General features: G+C 40.3%; 3 protein-coding genes across 3 annotated transcripts; 2 read left to right on the forward strand and 1 right to left on the reverse strand.

Annotated features, from left to right (window-relative positions):
- Positions 1-225: 225 nt before the first annotated feature.
- nherf4b (NHERF family PDZ scaffold protein 4b) lies at positions 226-5,925 on the forward strand. Its single transcript, XM_054626061.1, has 11 exons — positions 226-301; positions 2,291-2,318; positions 2,940-3,004; positions 3,091-3,302; positions 3,382-3,586; positions 3,691-3,827; positions 4,000-4,204; positions 4,292-4,488; positions 4,620-4,829; positions 4,952-5,167; positions 5,270-5,925. Exons 1-11 carry the CDS (start codon positions 268-270, stop codon positions 5,300-5,302), a joined length of 1,542 nt encoding a protein of 513 aa, XP_054482036.1. The 5' UTR covers positions 226-267; the 3' UTR covers positions 5,303-5,925.
- Positions 5,926-6,729: 804 nt separating this feature from the next.
- On the forward strand, positions 6,730-8,888 carry atp5l (ATP synthase, H+ transporting, mitochondrial F0 complex, subunit g). The gene is made up of 3 exons (XM_054625367.1): positions 6,730-6,855; positions 7,211-7,371; positions 8,686-8,888. The coding sequence occupies exons 1-3, from the start codon at positions 6,804-6,806 to the stop codon at positions 8,782-8,784; spliced, it is 312 nt and encodes a 103-aa protein (XP_054481342.1). The 5' UTR covers positions 6,730-6,803; the 3' UTR covers positions 8,785-8,888.
- A 1,207-nt stretch (positions 8,889-10,095) lies between these two features.
- ftr82 (finTRIM family, member 82) lies at positions 10,096-15,295 on the reverse strand. Its single transcript, XM_054625366.1, has 7 exons — positions 14,345-15,295; positions 12,850-12,945; positions 12,512-12,745; positions 11,929-12,088; positions 11,771-11,827; positions 11,500-11,568; positions 10,096-11,402 (listed from the first exon to the last, which is right to left on the reverse strand). The coding sequence occupies exons 1-7, from the start codon at positions 14,933-14,935 to the stop codon at positions 10,882-10,884; spliced, it is 1,728 nt and encodes a 575-aa protein (XP_054481341.1). The 5' UTR covers positions 14,936-15,295; the 3' UTR covers positions 10,096-10,881.
- Positions 15,296-16,237: the final 942 nt, after the last annotated feature.

The raw sequence follows: 16,237 nt of genomic DNA on the forward strand, positions 1-16,237 counted from the left end.
GCACAATTCGCAGATTGCTCTAACTTTTACAGAGTAACAAGAACAGAACAGTAGGGAACGACCTTGTTATGTGTATTGTACTTGCAATCCACAGTACAATGCGAATCAGACCTTACATATAAGTATGTGTGCTCAAAATTTCACACACAGGTTAAACATTAAGCCTGGTTTTTCTTTAAAGGGAGGAGTCTCTCTGTGTCAAAATAAATGTTTGGACATACAGCACTCCCTCTGTTCCATCCCTCTGTGTGGGAGACTGCTGACCAAATGGGAAAGAAACACAACATGAGATCAAGTTCAGGTAATATACCGAAAACCTTTCGACATTTCGTAACCTTTGTTTTTCAGCTTTCTCATGTGAGCTTTCTCTCCTATGTTTTCCTTTTTGTCCATACATTTCATCTTGCGTACATGTTTCTCCCTCTTGATTTTCTCCTCATGCATTTGCTATCTTGATATTTGACTGTGCTGCATTTAGGATCAAACTGAGAACAGTGTAACCAACCACTGAATATACTGTATGTCTGATGAAATACAGATTTTAAATAGAACACTTGATTTTCAAACCTTGACTTGCTGAAAAATGTAATATATCTGTTGGAATAGTGCTTTATAGGGGGGAAAAAGGATATTTCTAATTGTGATCATCAATAACATCTCAAAACTCACATCTCATCAAGCTTCAGCAGCTTGTTTTTGTGTTTATAAAGAGGACCACTATGCTTAAGGACATTAAAAAGAAGGTTTATGGTTGGGGAAAGCAAACAGTGACCCATTAGCTGCATTAGCTGTGTGTGGTATGAGATATTCAGCTACTTCTATGTGATGTGAGAGATGGAGCAAAGAGTTACTAATTGTGTTACATTATCATATCAGTTTGTTTCTATGTTGTGTCAGAGCAACAAGGACTCAGTGTCACTGACACGATGAGCCAAACAGATAAGCAGTGTGAGGACAGTGGCGGTTCAGTGCGTCAGCTGTACTCCTGCTGACAGCCACTATGGGGAGATGAGTAAAAATTAGCAAATTCAAGTGCCACTAGTTGTTACTTCTCTCAGACAGGGAAAGTCGACCAGCACTACCATATAGATTGCAGTGAGTGTTATAATGATCACCAGTAATGAACCTGGCCTCAGGGTGGAGGCAGCTGCATGTTGACATCCACGTATACAGGTCTGGGAGCAAAGTTGCCCTCTCTCTCCAGCTTCTGTTTCTGTACAACAAGCTATGCTTTAATAAGTTCATCAACAACTTTTTCTACATGATATTTTAATGATATTTTTTTTTTATTTCTCAAATGCCAACATATTTGTTTTCTATGACTCTCTCAATTTGAAATAGTTAGAGTGGAAATACATACATATTATTGTAAACTATATAATTTGCATCCGGAGAACAGCAAGAATTTTGTTTTATTCTCATTAATTTAGTATTAAAAAGTGCATCTTGCAGGGCATTAAAGGAGAGTTGCAATTTGTCTATGGTTAATTAAACAGAAACAGAAAAAAACCAGTATAAAACTAAAACTTCTGTGTAAATGTGAATTTTACATTGAGACACAGAAGAGAAACAACATTAAATAAATTGTTAACAGGACTGGGCCTAACATTTATCCCTGCGGCACACCTCCTGGATATAAGAAAAGAAGAGAGAAAATTGATGAATAAATTGTTCAATAATTGTGCCAGTCATAGCCATTTATTTATTTTTGAAACCATTGTTTTTGGGGGCCAAAGTATTTTTTTTGTAACAAACTTATATAATCAAAATTTTCCTGATGCATAATCCACTTATGTAAAAATGCTGGCTGACAACAGGTCTTACCAAGTTTTGATTATTTATCTGTCACATATTCATTGGACATTTGCATTGTTTTAATGTTCTTCGATTCCCTCCCCTTTGAGAGAGGCCAAAGACCAAAGATAATAACGTCATAAAGTCATATCTAGTTCTATGGCGCCTTCCCTGATAGTTAAAGTCAGCAGCTACGTCATCCGAGGCTCAAACGCAAATCTTACTGTTAAGCAGATGCTTTACAGTTTAGTGGAAAGAGCCGCGCAGACGTTCACAGAGCTGTAAGTTCAGATTAATATACCATCATGTGATTGACAGTTAATTATCATGTCTTATAAGTGTTGCCATGCTGGAAAACATTTGATCTGGGGTCTGTGGTATGAGTAGCAATATTTTGGTAAATATGGTAAATAAAGAAATGTGTGAATATTGAATTTTATGACCTGAATATTGTGCTGCTACAGTTTTTAATTCCATGTGATATCTGTTTTTCAAGGTTTGGTGGAAAGCACAGGGTTGACAGAGTAAGTCTTCTTGTCATCTAATTTTTTGTGTCAGTGTGTATACATTTTGAGATTCCCTTATTATTTCAGTGTCAGTTCAAACTTAAACATGAACACTACACTGCTAGTAAAGAATAATGTTAAGATGATCAGGCACAGCACTGAGCACAGAGTTGGACATTTACCCTGAAAAACAGAATTACAAATTCATGTCTCCCCAAAGACTATCACACTAATATTAAGTATATACACCTCGACGTATGTTTTGAAAATCGACTTGGCTCGGTATGATGACTTTTGGAACGTAGTAATCTTTAAGACTTTGGGGCCAAGATAAGGCCTGCTGTTCACAGATACATGGTATGGGTGTAGTGATGATAACAGGTTGAGCTATATGCAAAGTAAATGTAATTTATTTGTAATTTATGCAATTGATTGAATACGTTCATTGAAATTTAGAAATAAAAATCAGGCTTTTTTTTTTCCGAAATGATTTAATTGATGAGTTAAGAGGGTCATAAACAAAAGGAAAACAGTGTCCTTAATTTTCTTTTTTCCTATACCTACAAAATTATCACATTTAATAGTCATTTGTTTGCGACTAAAACTTAAGTGAAATGTCTCTAACTTCTCCTTTTGCAGTAAATTTACATTTAATCCTAAAGAGGGAATAGACAACCCAGTGATGGTCTCCACAGAAGACGCAGGTAGACACATTTCTAAATATCTTCTGTCTACCAGACCGATAGGAAACTCTGCTCTGACGACACTTCTCTGTCTCTTCCTGGCTCAGACTCTGTGTGGGCACCCAGCCCGCGTCTGTGTGTTCTTAAACAAGAGGAAAGGGAGTCCTATGGCTTCCATCTGCGGGTGGAGAGGGGACGCCAGGGTCACATAATCAGAAATGTAGTGACAGGAGGGGTGGCTGGGTGCAGCGGCCTTCAAGATGGAGACAGGCTTCTGAGAGTCAACAACAGCTATGTTGACGATGTCCCTCACCCTGAGGTAAGATTAGCTTCCTTTATTATCAAACTGACGGAGGGGCTGATTCTAACTTGAGCTTTTTCTTCTTTTTATGAATCAGGTGACTAGGAAAATAAAGCTAAGTGGACAGCAGTTATGTTTCTTAGTGTTGAATGGGGAGGAGTATGAGCAGGCTGTGTCCAAGGGTCTAGACCTCCGAGGTCTCGGCGGAGCTCACAAGGGGGAAGGCTGCAAACCACCCAGACTCTGCCACATCACCAGGGATCCCACCTCAGGCCTGGGCATCAACTTCACGCCTGTGGAAGGTAACACCACCCCTGGTAATCTAAACAAGTCCAAGGTTCCGAGATTAGAAGTCTATCAGAAGGGAGTGCGTTATTCACCTGCTCCACCTGTTTGTGCTCTGTAGGAGAGAAAGGCTGCTTCTCTGTGAGCCTGGTCCCAGGAGGTGCAGCTGAAAAGGCAGGGGTGTGTAAGGGAGATCGGCTGGTGTGGATGGACGGAGCAACGGTGTCTGACCTCACACACTCTGCACTCAGCAGGATGGTACGAAGTCAGCCTTTTTTTTTTTTTTAAATCAACATTTAAATAAAGTAAAAAAAACTGTTTTGCTGTAATTTCTTTTGCTGTCATGACTTTGTTTTCGTGTTTACAATAACAAGACAAAAGCCTTTATGCCCAGCATTGTCTAGCAGTCATAAATAACGTTCTTCTGTAGATGAAAAAATGTGGCGATCACATCACCATCTTAGTGATCGACTGTGAGAGTGAGAAGAACTACATGCGACAGAGGATGTCCATCCTGCCCACCATGGCGGTTCCACACAACCTGCCTTACAGGGCCAGAAAACTGCACCTGGGCTCCAGGCCTGAGGGGTACGGCTTCCTCCTTCGGCTGGAGAAGGCACCATCAGGACGCACATGTGAGAGGACGAAAAGAGTGTAAATGTCAATAAAAGGCTTTCTAGACTCAGGTCGACTTAAATATCTGTGCATATTTTGAATAACAGTTCATGTGCTGCGTGAGATGGAGAGTGGCAGTCCAGCAGAGAGGTCAGGTATGCAGGATGGAGAGCTGCTGCTGGAGGTCAATGGGGAGTCAGTGGAGTCACTGATGCATGATGAGATTGTGGACAGAGTGAGGCTGAGTGGACAACAGGTCTCCCTCACCACCATCACTCTCCAGGGGCTAGAGTTTTACACCCAGGTGGGCATCACTTACCGGATATGTGTGTTTTCCAAAATAAATAAATTCAAAATGATTGGAAACCATAGCTGAGCATGATTAACATTCAGATAAAAGATCAGTGCTTATTATTTCTTTGCTTTATTTTGCAGTTGGGTCTGTCACCTCTTCTCTTCAGTGAGGATGGTGCTGTTGAGAGAGAAAAGGAGAGCAGCATATCAGCCTCTGCAGCAGAGCTGTCACCACAAAAGGAAGAAGACGGCTTGTGCAAGCCCAGACATTGTTCTATCCAAAAGGGCCCGTTGGGGTTTGGCTTTAACCTGGGATGTTTCCCAGAGGGTCCTGGGACCTTCGTCAGCCAGGTGGGGATGAATTACAATATTACCTTGTTACGGGGGCAAAAAGGAACCAGTAGAGAGCAGGCCATGATATTATTATTGATGGTCAAATGTGGTTTTAGATTTTGCTTGATCTTCCCCTGTAGGTGGCTTTTGGAGGCTCTGGGCAAAGTGCAGGATTACTTGAGGGTGATGTGGTGATGGAAGTCAATGGACAAAATGTGGAGGAGAAGTATCTGGAGGATGTGATTATGCTTGTGAAGAAAGGAGGACATTTTCTTTCCTTACTAGTCATGGAGAAGTCTGGCTACAGCCAGCTGAAGCAGACTGAAACACCTACTAGAGATATCAGTGACAGTGAGGTAAACAACTTTAAAAAGATGTTATGCTACCACATAATGTTTTTACACGTTAATCAGTGTCCACAGCCTAATATATATCTGTTCTTGTTTGTATCTCAGCAGGAGGAAGACAATTATGAGATAACATCTTTGTGAGCGTCAAAGACATTCTGAAGACAATCAACAGTCACATATATCTAATGAAGACAATTCAAACTGAGTGATTCAAAAAAACACGTTATTATTATTATTATTATTATTATTATTAGATTGGTCAAGATTGCCTTAATCTAATTAGGTTTTACAATGGAATCCAAAAGATGAAACAGATATTATAAGCTAAATGAAACTGCAATGGCATCAGTTGAAGAAATGTTATAATGTGTATTTGTGTATGATATGAAAATTTATTTGTATAATATATATACATTCAGTGATGAAAAACATTTAGCCAACAATTGCCACATTTGATCTTATAATCAGAAGAAATACAGAATAAATAAAATGCTCTGTGTCTTAAAGGACATTAATCTATACTATATTTCTTATCGTACGAATATGAATTGAAACAAGTGGCTAGGTGAAATTATAAAACACCTTTGTAAATCTAAAAAGCTATCCCTTTGATCAGCAGTAATTTAAAGTATTGGGGACAAATGAAAATAAAAACTGGTACTGCGCTTGTGTTATATAAAAGTGTAAATTGTATTGTAGTCGTTGGAATGAAGGGGTTGTAAGAGTGTGTGTGTTTTATGTACAGTATTAAGCATAAAACATTATATATAAAAACCTTGCAGTCTGTTTGTTTATTGAGGATGAAAGTACTCAAGAAGTACTACCCTGAGCCTTCCTCGTAGCACTTATTGCACTCGTATTAGTTGTTGCACTTACTGTATTCGTATCAGTTCGCTGCACTTATTGAATTCGTATTTGTTTACTGCACTTATCCTATTCGTAGTAGTTTGTAGCACTTATTGTATTCGGATTAGTCTGTTGCAATTATTGTTCTCATAGTAATCTGCCTCTGCACTATACTTTTGCTCTGGTTTATGCTTTAAGATGCTTGTTTAAGAAAGGAGATGCACTTATGACTTCTGGTGACTAGTAGTTCTCTTGAATACCTATGTTGAATACACTTCCTGTAAGTCGCTTTGGATAAAAGCGTCTGCTAAATGACTGTACTGTAATGTAATGTAATGTAATGTAATGTAATGTTCCAGCTAACTTATGGCTAAGAGCTTGCCAATACAGACCTACTAATTGTTAACATCTCCCTGAACAATTCCACCCTGCCTAAACTTCTGTAATGTAATGTAATGTAATGTAAAGCTAACAGCAAATAACAGATGTCTCAGTCATGTGGCCTTGAAAGGTTGACAAGAATGACGTCACTCTAATGCGCTAATGAACTTATTTATAAGGTTAAACACTGCAGGGAAAGTGAGAATCTAATTATCTTGACATTCTGGAACCGTTCAAATGTTACTTTCGGCCATTACAACGTGGAATTTATAATGCGACCCCATAGACATGCGTGCAAATCCTAATTATAGAGACGCAGGCGCTTTTTCTGCGCAGGCAGCTGTGCGGGCAGCTAAACAGGGGTCCTTCGTCTGGAGGTGACATTCGTCTGGATAGCATTGACAAACGCTTCAACATGGCTCAGGCAGTGCAGAAACTGGTCGCTAAAGTACCCACCCTGCTCGGCGGTAAGTTCATTTATTGTGTTATTCATTTTAGCAAGTATTTAATAACAATGGGGACTGAATAGTAGGCAGTATAATCTTTATTGAGCAGAAGTAACGTTAGCTAGGCTAGTCGCACTGAGACTTAGCCAGTACGTGTATGAAGGGGATATATCGTTAAGTAGCAGAAACACTGAAATTAGATGTTATGTTGCTTTCCTTTGTCTTACTAAATAGTTTTAGCTAGCTAGCACAGGTGATTAGCATTGTTTACACCCTTCAGCATTAGCTTGCTAAGTGGCTAATGCTAGCATGTAGCTGTAGCCGCAGAGTAAGAAGGTTGCACCAGACTAATAATGCGCTGTTTCCTCCCCCGTAGCCGCTGTCACCTACTCAAAACCTCGGCTAGCGACCTTCTGGTACTATGCCCGTGTTGAGCTTGTCCCACCTTCCCCTGCTGAGATCCCCAAGGCCATCGAGGGGGCCACAAACCTCGTCAAGAGTTTCCAGTCAGGACGTCTCGGTCAACTCACAGTGAAGGTGAGTCTGTTATGTTCAGGTAGCCCTTGATTTGTGTGCAAGTGTTTTTAAAGAGATTGGTAAAGATGTATTAATTATGTGTCGATGTGTATCAAAAATACTATTAAACCTACAACAGTCACACTAGACTGTTGTAGGTTTAGTGGACAGACTACATTCACATAAAGGTTTGACAAGCAAATTGTTTTAATTTTATTTGCTTTTTTTTTTAGTTGGTAAACCTTGAGACAGCGGAGAACAAAAAAAATACTATTAATACTAAAATACTTGGTAAAGATATATTAATTATGTGTCGATGTGTATAAAAGCGTCTGCTAAATGACTGTAATGTAAATGTAAATGTAATATCAAAAATACTATTAATTTGTCTGATGGACACACTAGACTGTTGTAGGTTTAGTGGACAGACTACACTCACATAAAGGTTTGACAAGCAAATTGTTTTAATTTTATTTGCTTTTTTTTAGTTGGTAAACCTTGAGACAGCGGAGAACAAAAAAAGTACTATTAATACTAAAATACTTGGTAAAGATATATTAATTATGTGTCGATGTGTATCAAAAATACTATTAATTTGTCTGATGGACACACTAGACTGTTGTAGGTTTAGTGGACAGACTACACTCACATAAAGGTTTGACAAGCAAATTGTTTTAATTTTATTTGCTTTTTTTTTTTTAGTTGGTAAACCTTGAGACAGCGGAGAACAAAAAAAAAGACGTTGTTAATAGTGTGTTTTTTAAGACCTTACTGAGAACAGCTTTATTTATTGAGCTATGTTAGAAAATGTTTTCTCTTAGTAGTTTATGGATAGTTGAGGCCAAGAGTCAGCAGTACGCCTCACAAAATTTGGGCAAATCCGCTGCAATTAGGAAATTATCGTGAACTGACTTATAAAAATCTTCCAATTTTTTTCTTTGAATAGTAATTTAAACAGTCAATAAAACACTTGTGGGTGTACACAATGGACCATGTCCTGTACCCAAGTGGGAATTATCATTGTCAGTGATTGAGGAATTTTGGTAATTTATGTACCCTTTTTATTAACACAACTAAATCATTATTTTGTAAAAAATGAAAGACATGAAACATGTCTTACCGTAATATTTTTTAATTTTGGAGCCTGGCAAAAGTTATTGTATTATTCTCTTGTCATTGTTAGTCTGTGCTGTACAAAATCAAAACATGATTAAGCAATTCTCAAAGAAAACTATGACATTGACATGACAAGTTTTTCAGTGGTGGCTAATATCTGATTTTACTTTATGAATTTCTGCATAAGAAAATCTAATTAAACATTTTGTTTCCTCACAGGATGCTGTAAGGAATGGACTGGTGGCCACTGAAGTGTTGATGTGGTTTTACATTGGAGAGTGCATCGGTAAAGGAGGCATCATTGGCTATGATGTCTGAAATTTCGACTGTCATGCTTCTTTTCTCTTTTATTTGAGCGTTGTATGCTCAACTTCCTTCAAGAATCCTGGGAACCAATAAACAGATGTCTATTGTTAAAATAACTTGTTTTGTGACTCCTTGTTTTTTATAATGCATGCATGTATTTGATGAATGTGTTTTTTGTATAGATAATATACACAATATAATAGTTATTTTTCTCAGAGGACATTTTGACACACCACAGTAGGAAATGCTCAGATGTAAATAATTAGATTAATTTGTTTGGCTGATTCAGGTTCAGGAGTTTGGTATTGTGGGTGCCACTGCTCACTGTTGGAATACAGAGACATTGTTACTGGTATTACTTACACATGTGCTTTTCCCTCGAGTTAAAATGTCTTCTGGGAAAAAAGGCATCATCATTAGACAAACTCATTGTGTCACAAGAGACCTCCAATGGACTTTACTTGATGTACCAATATGCACCTGGAAAATCTAATTGCATTCCTGTGAAAAATTTGTCTTCTGAGAACCAGGAGAAGTCAGAAGAAACAAGATACTGTTCTGTTCTGGTCTACATGTGACTATGTCAAACTCCATCTCTCATAACTTCTTGGGATTTGCACTTGTCTTGAACATGTATGTGCGATAACAAGCAATGTAGAGCTTAACATCCATAGAAAAATATATACATAATGAGCTTGTTTTAGACAAGCTGTTCTGAAAATTATAGTAGTGTATGTATTGTTATACAGTATATTGCTGTCTGATTGTAGATGTATACAGAAAAATCCAAAGTGTCTCGGTAAATTTATCTAAACTGAATTTTCTGACAAATAAGCCACAATTGAGGATATGGTCAAGGCAGAACAGTGATGCTGTAGCTTGACCTTAAATGTAATGATTATATCCACAGTAACAGTGGTAATTACATTTTAAGTTCAGTTCCTGTAATCAAGCAACAGGGGGAGGTGTTAGTATGGTCAATGTTGAGGAGGTGTAACTGCTGTAATTTGTTTCAGAGCAGGTGGTTTGTTAATTCACAGATGTAATTATAAACTGAACGGTTTACATACCAGTTAAATACTTAAAAAGGACCAATTACATCTATGTTGAACGGGTACTTGCAAAATTGTTTCAACCTCGCCTTTGTTAAAGCACAAACAAAAGAAAAGTAGCTCTATCCTCTCATTTTAATCCATATAATGTTTAATCCAATAGACCATTAATTTGGCAATATAGATGTAACACCATCTGGTCTTTATATATTCTTGTGTGGGAATAGATAAATAATCTCAACACCAAAATTAATAAATTCATTTAGCTCTTTATTTAGAACTACGAATGAATACTTTTGTTACAAAACAAGTCTTTGTGTGATATCAATTACACTCTGGTTATCTGTTATATAAGTAAACATACATACAAATTAAATAAGGGTTAGTTCCAGTGAAAAAACAACAACTCAGCAACTCAGATAATATCAAAACATGACAAAACGAAATGACTGAAATATTCCTCTGAATGTGTTGAAACCATAATAATACTAATCCTGGTGCACCAACATGAATGTTATTGTATTACTCATACCGATCACAAGGGTGCAATACATTTTAAATCACTTATGCAATGACATTGGCCAACAATGTAATGACATATAATAAGATGTTCCTTATCTCAGAGTACATCCATTATGTCTTATAATAACATGTTCACTTGAGATATGCCGCACCCTTTATGAAGTAAAAGGGTACATCTAAAAGTGTGATACTGACATGTTATAATATTATCCAGCAGTTCTGCTCAAAAGCTAAAATACTCTATATTGTACTTGTGTGATTAAGTAGTAATTATATATTTCAGTAATGTCTTAGACATTTGTTTTAAAAGCACAAACAAACCGTAATATATTTGATGTGTAGCGTAAAAGAAAAGTGTATACACATTGGACAGGAACATTTTTCTTCAAAAAATGAACAATATAACTTCATTAATGTGGTTTGGTACAGTTTGAAAATATTGCAAATATATATATTCCAAAAGCACTGCTGTATATAATGAAAAACACATGGAAGATATTTCCAGATTTTCCAATGAGAGCTAAAATATCGGGGTTCACTTGACATTGCAAATCTTGACTGAGGTTCCAACTCCGAAGCCTGGATAAAGGGGCTCAACGAATGTGGTCTCAAACCTGTGCAGGAGGCTCATACTGTTGCCTATGCTGTAAAATGCCAGCACGCCCGCAGAGTGGTCCAGGTACACGCCTATCCTGGGGGAGTGGGGGCCGCTGACGGCTTTGTCCACCCGGTTGTGCCAGGCGGAGTAGCCCGTGTCGGAGCAGAGAAGACTCCAGGACTTGTCGTTGTAGCCCAGCAGACACAGCGAGCCTTTGCCCTTCCGGCTGATGCTCCTGTAGGCCACCCCGATGGAGAACTCCCCGTTCCACTCGATCTCCCAGTAGAAGCGGCCTCCGGACAGGGCCTCTCGGCACAGCACCTGGGCAAAGCTGTCAAACCTCTCCGGGTTGTCTCCGTAGGGCTGCAGGTCCCTGGTGCGGATGACTTTTCTGTTGCTGTCAGAGACGTACAGCTCCTTGTATGCTGTGCTAGAGTCCAATTTAAGCTGGCAGAAGTCTGTGGAGCAGAATCAATACACTTTTGTAGTATTTAATTAGCAACCAAATTGTGTTGGAGTTAAATTGTCGTCAGTTAAATACACCCACATACTTACATTTCACAAAATCTGCTCTACTCTTTGGCTCTGGAGGAGAAGGAGGAGAGTTGTCCACCACTTCTTTGCCTGCACATGGAAAAGCACTGTGTAAGGTCAATGTGAACCGAATACACCCACACACATGCCTTTAATTCTTTTGATGATGTGCTTTTAACTAAAGCCTCACTTTGTGGTTTGCCTGCTACGATTCAAGGCCACTACATTGTCAACCTCAATAATAATTAACCTCCTGCAGTCTTATATTGGTTTAGGACGTGACGGCACTCACCTCTGCTCCTTCTGTCCAATGTCCGACTTTCTGTGGTGTACACTGGGACCTCATTCACTGTAAGACAGAACACATTCATATTTAGCACATTTTTTATGGTGTGTTTTCATTCTTTCCATCATGCAGAAGCGTTGTGTATTCTGCTGCTAAAGTCACACCTGACTTGGAGATCTTAAGCAGCTCCTCTCTGCCAAACTCCTCCAGGCGGTCCTTGATCTCAGCCACAGCTTTCCTGACATTCCCGAAGGAGAAGTCGGGGTTCACTGTCACTCTGGGTATAAAGCCGTCATCGGTAGGGGTGCAAAGGTAGTTGAAGTTCTGATGGGAAAAGAAAAAAAGAATTGTCGTGATGAGGACAAAGACTGCATCAACGTGATCTGTGTGAGGAACAGTTAGAGTTTACCAAATATATTTTTCACGTTTGGAACATGGATTTGAAGTGTTTAAATCACATCACTTCAGAGACTGATTCATAGTAAATGGAATATCCAGAGTGGGGACATATTTTGTGCAATGAGTAGTGCTATTAAACGCCTCTACACTTGCTTGTCTAGAAATGTTTTCACCCAATATGATACAATGGACTTAACATATGATTATTCTGTCATCGTAATCAAGAACAGCCAGCGTAGGAAGGGTGTAAGTCTTAATAAAAACCACACCCATTCACTAATTACTTCAGCTTTTAGGCCCAAATCAGACCTCCAGATGTATTTCAGTGGCCCCAAAGCTGTAACTTACCTGCAAAAAGTGGATGTGGTCTTCAGTGCTGTACAGCTGCTTGAGGCCGGTCTCCTTTTTCTTCAGTTCATCGATCTCTTGCTCCAGCCGCTCGACCAAAGCCTCGGCCTGGTTGAAAGCAGCCTTCTCGTTGATTCCAATCAGCTTGGTCACCTCTGACCTCATCCTCTCAATGGAGCGGATCATGTCCTCGAACATCTTCTGGCTTTCCACCATTGCTCTCTGGGCAGAGTTCTGGACAGAGCACACCAGGTGTCAGTGGGATACAGAAGACAGCACTATACATAACTTCTTGCAGCCACATCTGTCTTTTACATGGAAATACAGAAAATCCTTACCTTCAATGAATCAACAGCAGTCTTCAGCTCCTCCAGCTCCTTCACCCTCTCCTGGCATTTTTGTCTAATCTCGGCTTGTGAGATTCCCAAGAGTTTCTGCAGAATAAAAGGCACATTACACACCCATCAATTTTACTGTTTTGTTAAGCGTGCACTCCCATGCTGACTGGCTTTAAAAAAAAAGTATTATGCAGCAAAGTTGATCATAAAAGTCGCATTAACTCAGATTTATAAGATGTAGTCGAATGTCATGCTGTTTTATTGTGTGAGATGTAAAGCCCCATATTTGTTGGTTGGGTAGAAAAACATTCTTTCTCATCAAAGAATATCTGGGGAGACCCTTCGGCATGTCTAATAAGCCCCGCTCAAAGAAGCCTCTTAATACGGCCGCCTTTTATCTCGGAGGGAGAGGGGGGTAAAACATTTTTTTTCTGGAATTCTGATCACGTCAGGAATGTGAATCTACCGCTGCCTGACTTTTAAAGAGATGTTTCAAGGTGCATGCAGAACTGACAGGCAGAATAGAGGGGTTTCTAATTCAGCTTTTAGCCCACCAACCCATTCTTCAAGATAAGCTTGAGGAATGTTGGGAATCTGGGGGGGGGAATGAGAGAGGGGGGGAGGGAAGAGAGTGGGAGACGGAGTGAGACGTGTGAGACGTGTTATAAATCTTTGGATGAGAGAAGCCAGACTCCCAATGTTGTGAAGAAAACAGTGGGATGAATTATTACCCCATCATCATTTAGCCTGTATGGCTGCTGTAAAAACACACCTAAATTACTCATAAACAAAAACCAGTTGCTCTGAATGCTGCAGATTTATACTGCAGTATCTGTCTACTTATCTACTGTTCATCCCTTTACAGAGCAATGTGATAGGTGAGTCATTTGTATGTGCATTGCCGTGGTTACACAGTCATGATTGGCTGAACGCGAGGCGTTTGAAGGCCTCGTCTCCCTGACATTCCAGTATCATTACAGACCCCCACTCCCACAGGTGGGAACCAAATCCGCAGAGGGAAGTCAAGAGACAGTTTCTGTGTATCTCTCCCACAGCTGGAACACCTCATTCTATGAAAAGCAGCTTTTAGAGGCGATAACTGTCAGACACTCCCCCGGCCTCCACACAGCTAATCAGAGAGCTGGATTTGTTTTGGCGGCGAATGCCTGCCAGTTTTAGCTGATAGCCTCTGTGAAATGGGTCAAAGTACAACTCCCAGTCGAGCGCAGGGGTAGGGGTTGGGAAAAACACTGTTTGCTTCAACTCAAAACACTCCAGTGACTATATAAACCTAATGTATCAAGCAGGTGCCTTTTTTAATAGTTAATCTGTCTGTGAAACATATTCGAATTGGATTAGGCGAGTTCCGCTTGTTGTTTCTCTCATGTACTGAATAAACTGCTAATCTATCTGACATGAATTCACACTTTCACTTTCTGAAAAGCTGATTGATGTTTATTTATTCTAACAACACTATTAATGAAAAGGATGTTACCTGTTTCTCTCCCCTCTCTGCCTCAGCAGAGACAATGTCATGGCCCCTGTGTTCACTGACTGTGCAGATAGCACAGATACACATCTGGTCTGTTCGACAGAAGAGCTCCAGGGACTTCTGGTGCTGCGGGCAGATCTTCCTGTCTAGGTTTCCCAGCTCATCCACCAGCTTGTGCCTCTTGAACGTGGCTGACTCGTAGTGTGGCTTCAGGTGCTTCTCGCAGTAGGACGCCAGACAGTTAAGACAGGACTTCACAGCCTTCAATTTCTTCCCAGAGCAGTAGTCACAGGGGACATCGCTCGGTCCGGCGTAGAGGTTCCCCTGGGATGTATTGAGGTTGAGGTTCAGGCCGCTCTTCCTGATCTTCTCAGCCACCAAACTCAGAGTGGCGTTCGGCCGCAGCACCGGCCTCTGGGTGAAGGTGATCTTACACTGGGGACAAATGTAAATCCCTGTGTAGTCAGCCTCATTCCAGTAGCCACTGATGCAGTCCATACAGAAGCTGTGGCCACAGGGGATAGCCACGGGGTCCTTCAACAGGTTCACACACAGGGAGCAGCTGAAATAATCTGGAGAAGTGTGGTCAGCCATGGCGATGGTGCTCCAAACACAGTCAGACCTATGGGAACAGACAGAAAGTGCCAGCAGCAGATAGAGATTCCGTCGAGTGTGACTGGGAGCCCGCCCTCAAGAGTGTGGTGCAGCCTGCCAGAGACAGGAACAGGACCTACTTGTATTTCTGAATTCCAGAGGTTATTGATTGAAAGCAGACAAGGCCCTCCTCCTGTGCTGTGAGTATATCGAGCCCTGCCCAGTTCAGATAAGCAGGTTGAGCAAGGAGGGAGAGAGAGAGAGGGCAGGCAGCAGAGAGGAGTAGAGAGAGAGAGCAGAGTGAAAAAAAGAGAATGAATGAAATGTAAAAAGCACACCAAGTGGCAACTAATGTGCCAGGAAAAAAAAGAGCTTCCCTTTTCCTAGCAGTTTCCTTTATACTCAAAGTTCTCATGTGGCTCATCTGCGGGTGAAGTGTGCGCACAGTTCTCGGCAGCTGTATTTCCACCTATTGTTGTCGGACAGAATCGCCATTGTCTTAAACCGGTTGTGGTCCGACAAACATAAATGCAGCCTAAAGTACTGTAGGAATTTCAGGGACCACCCATTGAACAAACAGAGACACTCTTGAGTTTCGGAGCAGTTTCAAACATAAGGGATGTTGCTGCTCCTTTTCCTCAACAATACAACTTGTTGAAAGTTTGATCTGCTGCAGGCGGTTAGTCCAAGTTACAGTATTTACACTGTGTCCCGTCAGACCGGTCTAGCTACGTTCACAGGTCAACTGCAGATGTGTGGATGTTTGAGCAGCGGAAAGAAAATATTGAGACACCAAACGGAAACACACATGCATGAGTGTGTGCGCATGCAGAACATTCCTGTCAGGGCCAGGTGTGTTGTTGCAATGCAGGTCTCACATATTTCCGTCATGCTTCATCACAAGTTATGTTGCATTCTTTAACATCCCTCTCATGGTTAACTAGTGTAGCTGGGGGGAAACATTAGAGGAGACCCTCACTCACTGTGCATCATCAAATGTCTGCCGACATCACAGTGACTCATTAGCATTTAAATTAGACCTATTGGTTTCTACCAATACTAGCGTTGTTTATTCAAGAGTCACTACTATGATGAAAATAGAAGTTGAATTAAAGTGTAGTCATTTTAGCATTTCCTGCCGGATGCAGAATCATGTAGCAATACAAAAAGTTACTTAAAGGTTGTAAAAAGTATATTGGCTGCACCTTCATATCTTCCATTACTTCATACACTTGGCAGTTTCACCTCTCCATATTTGGTCAGGTTTCTGATAAGCCAGTTTTTCCTTCCTTCCACCAGAGT

The sequence above is a fragment of the Anoplopoma fimbria genome, chromosome 24 (genome assembly GCF_027596085.1).
Source record: "Anoplopoma fimbria isolate UVic2021 breed Golden Eagle Sablefish chromosome 24, Afim_UVic_2022, whole genome shotgun sequence".
NCBI lineage: Eukaryota > Metazoa > Chordata > Actinopteri > Perciformes > Anoplopomatidae > Anoplopoma > Anoplopoma fimbria.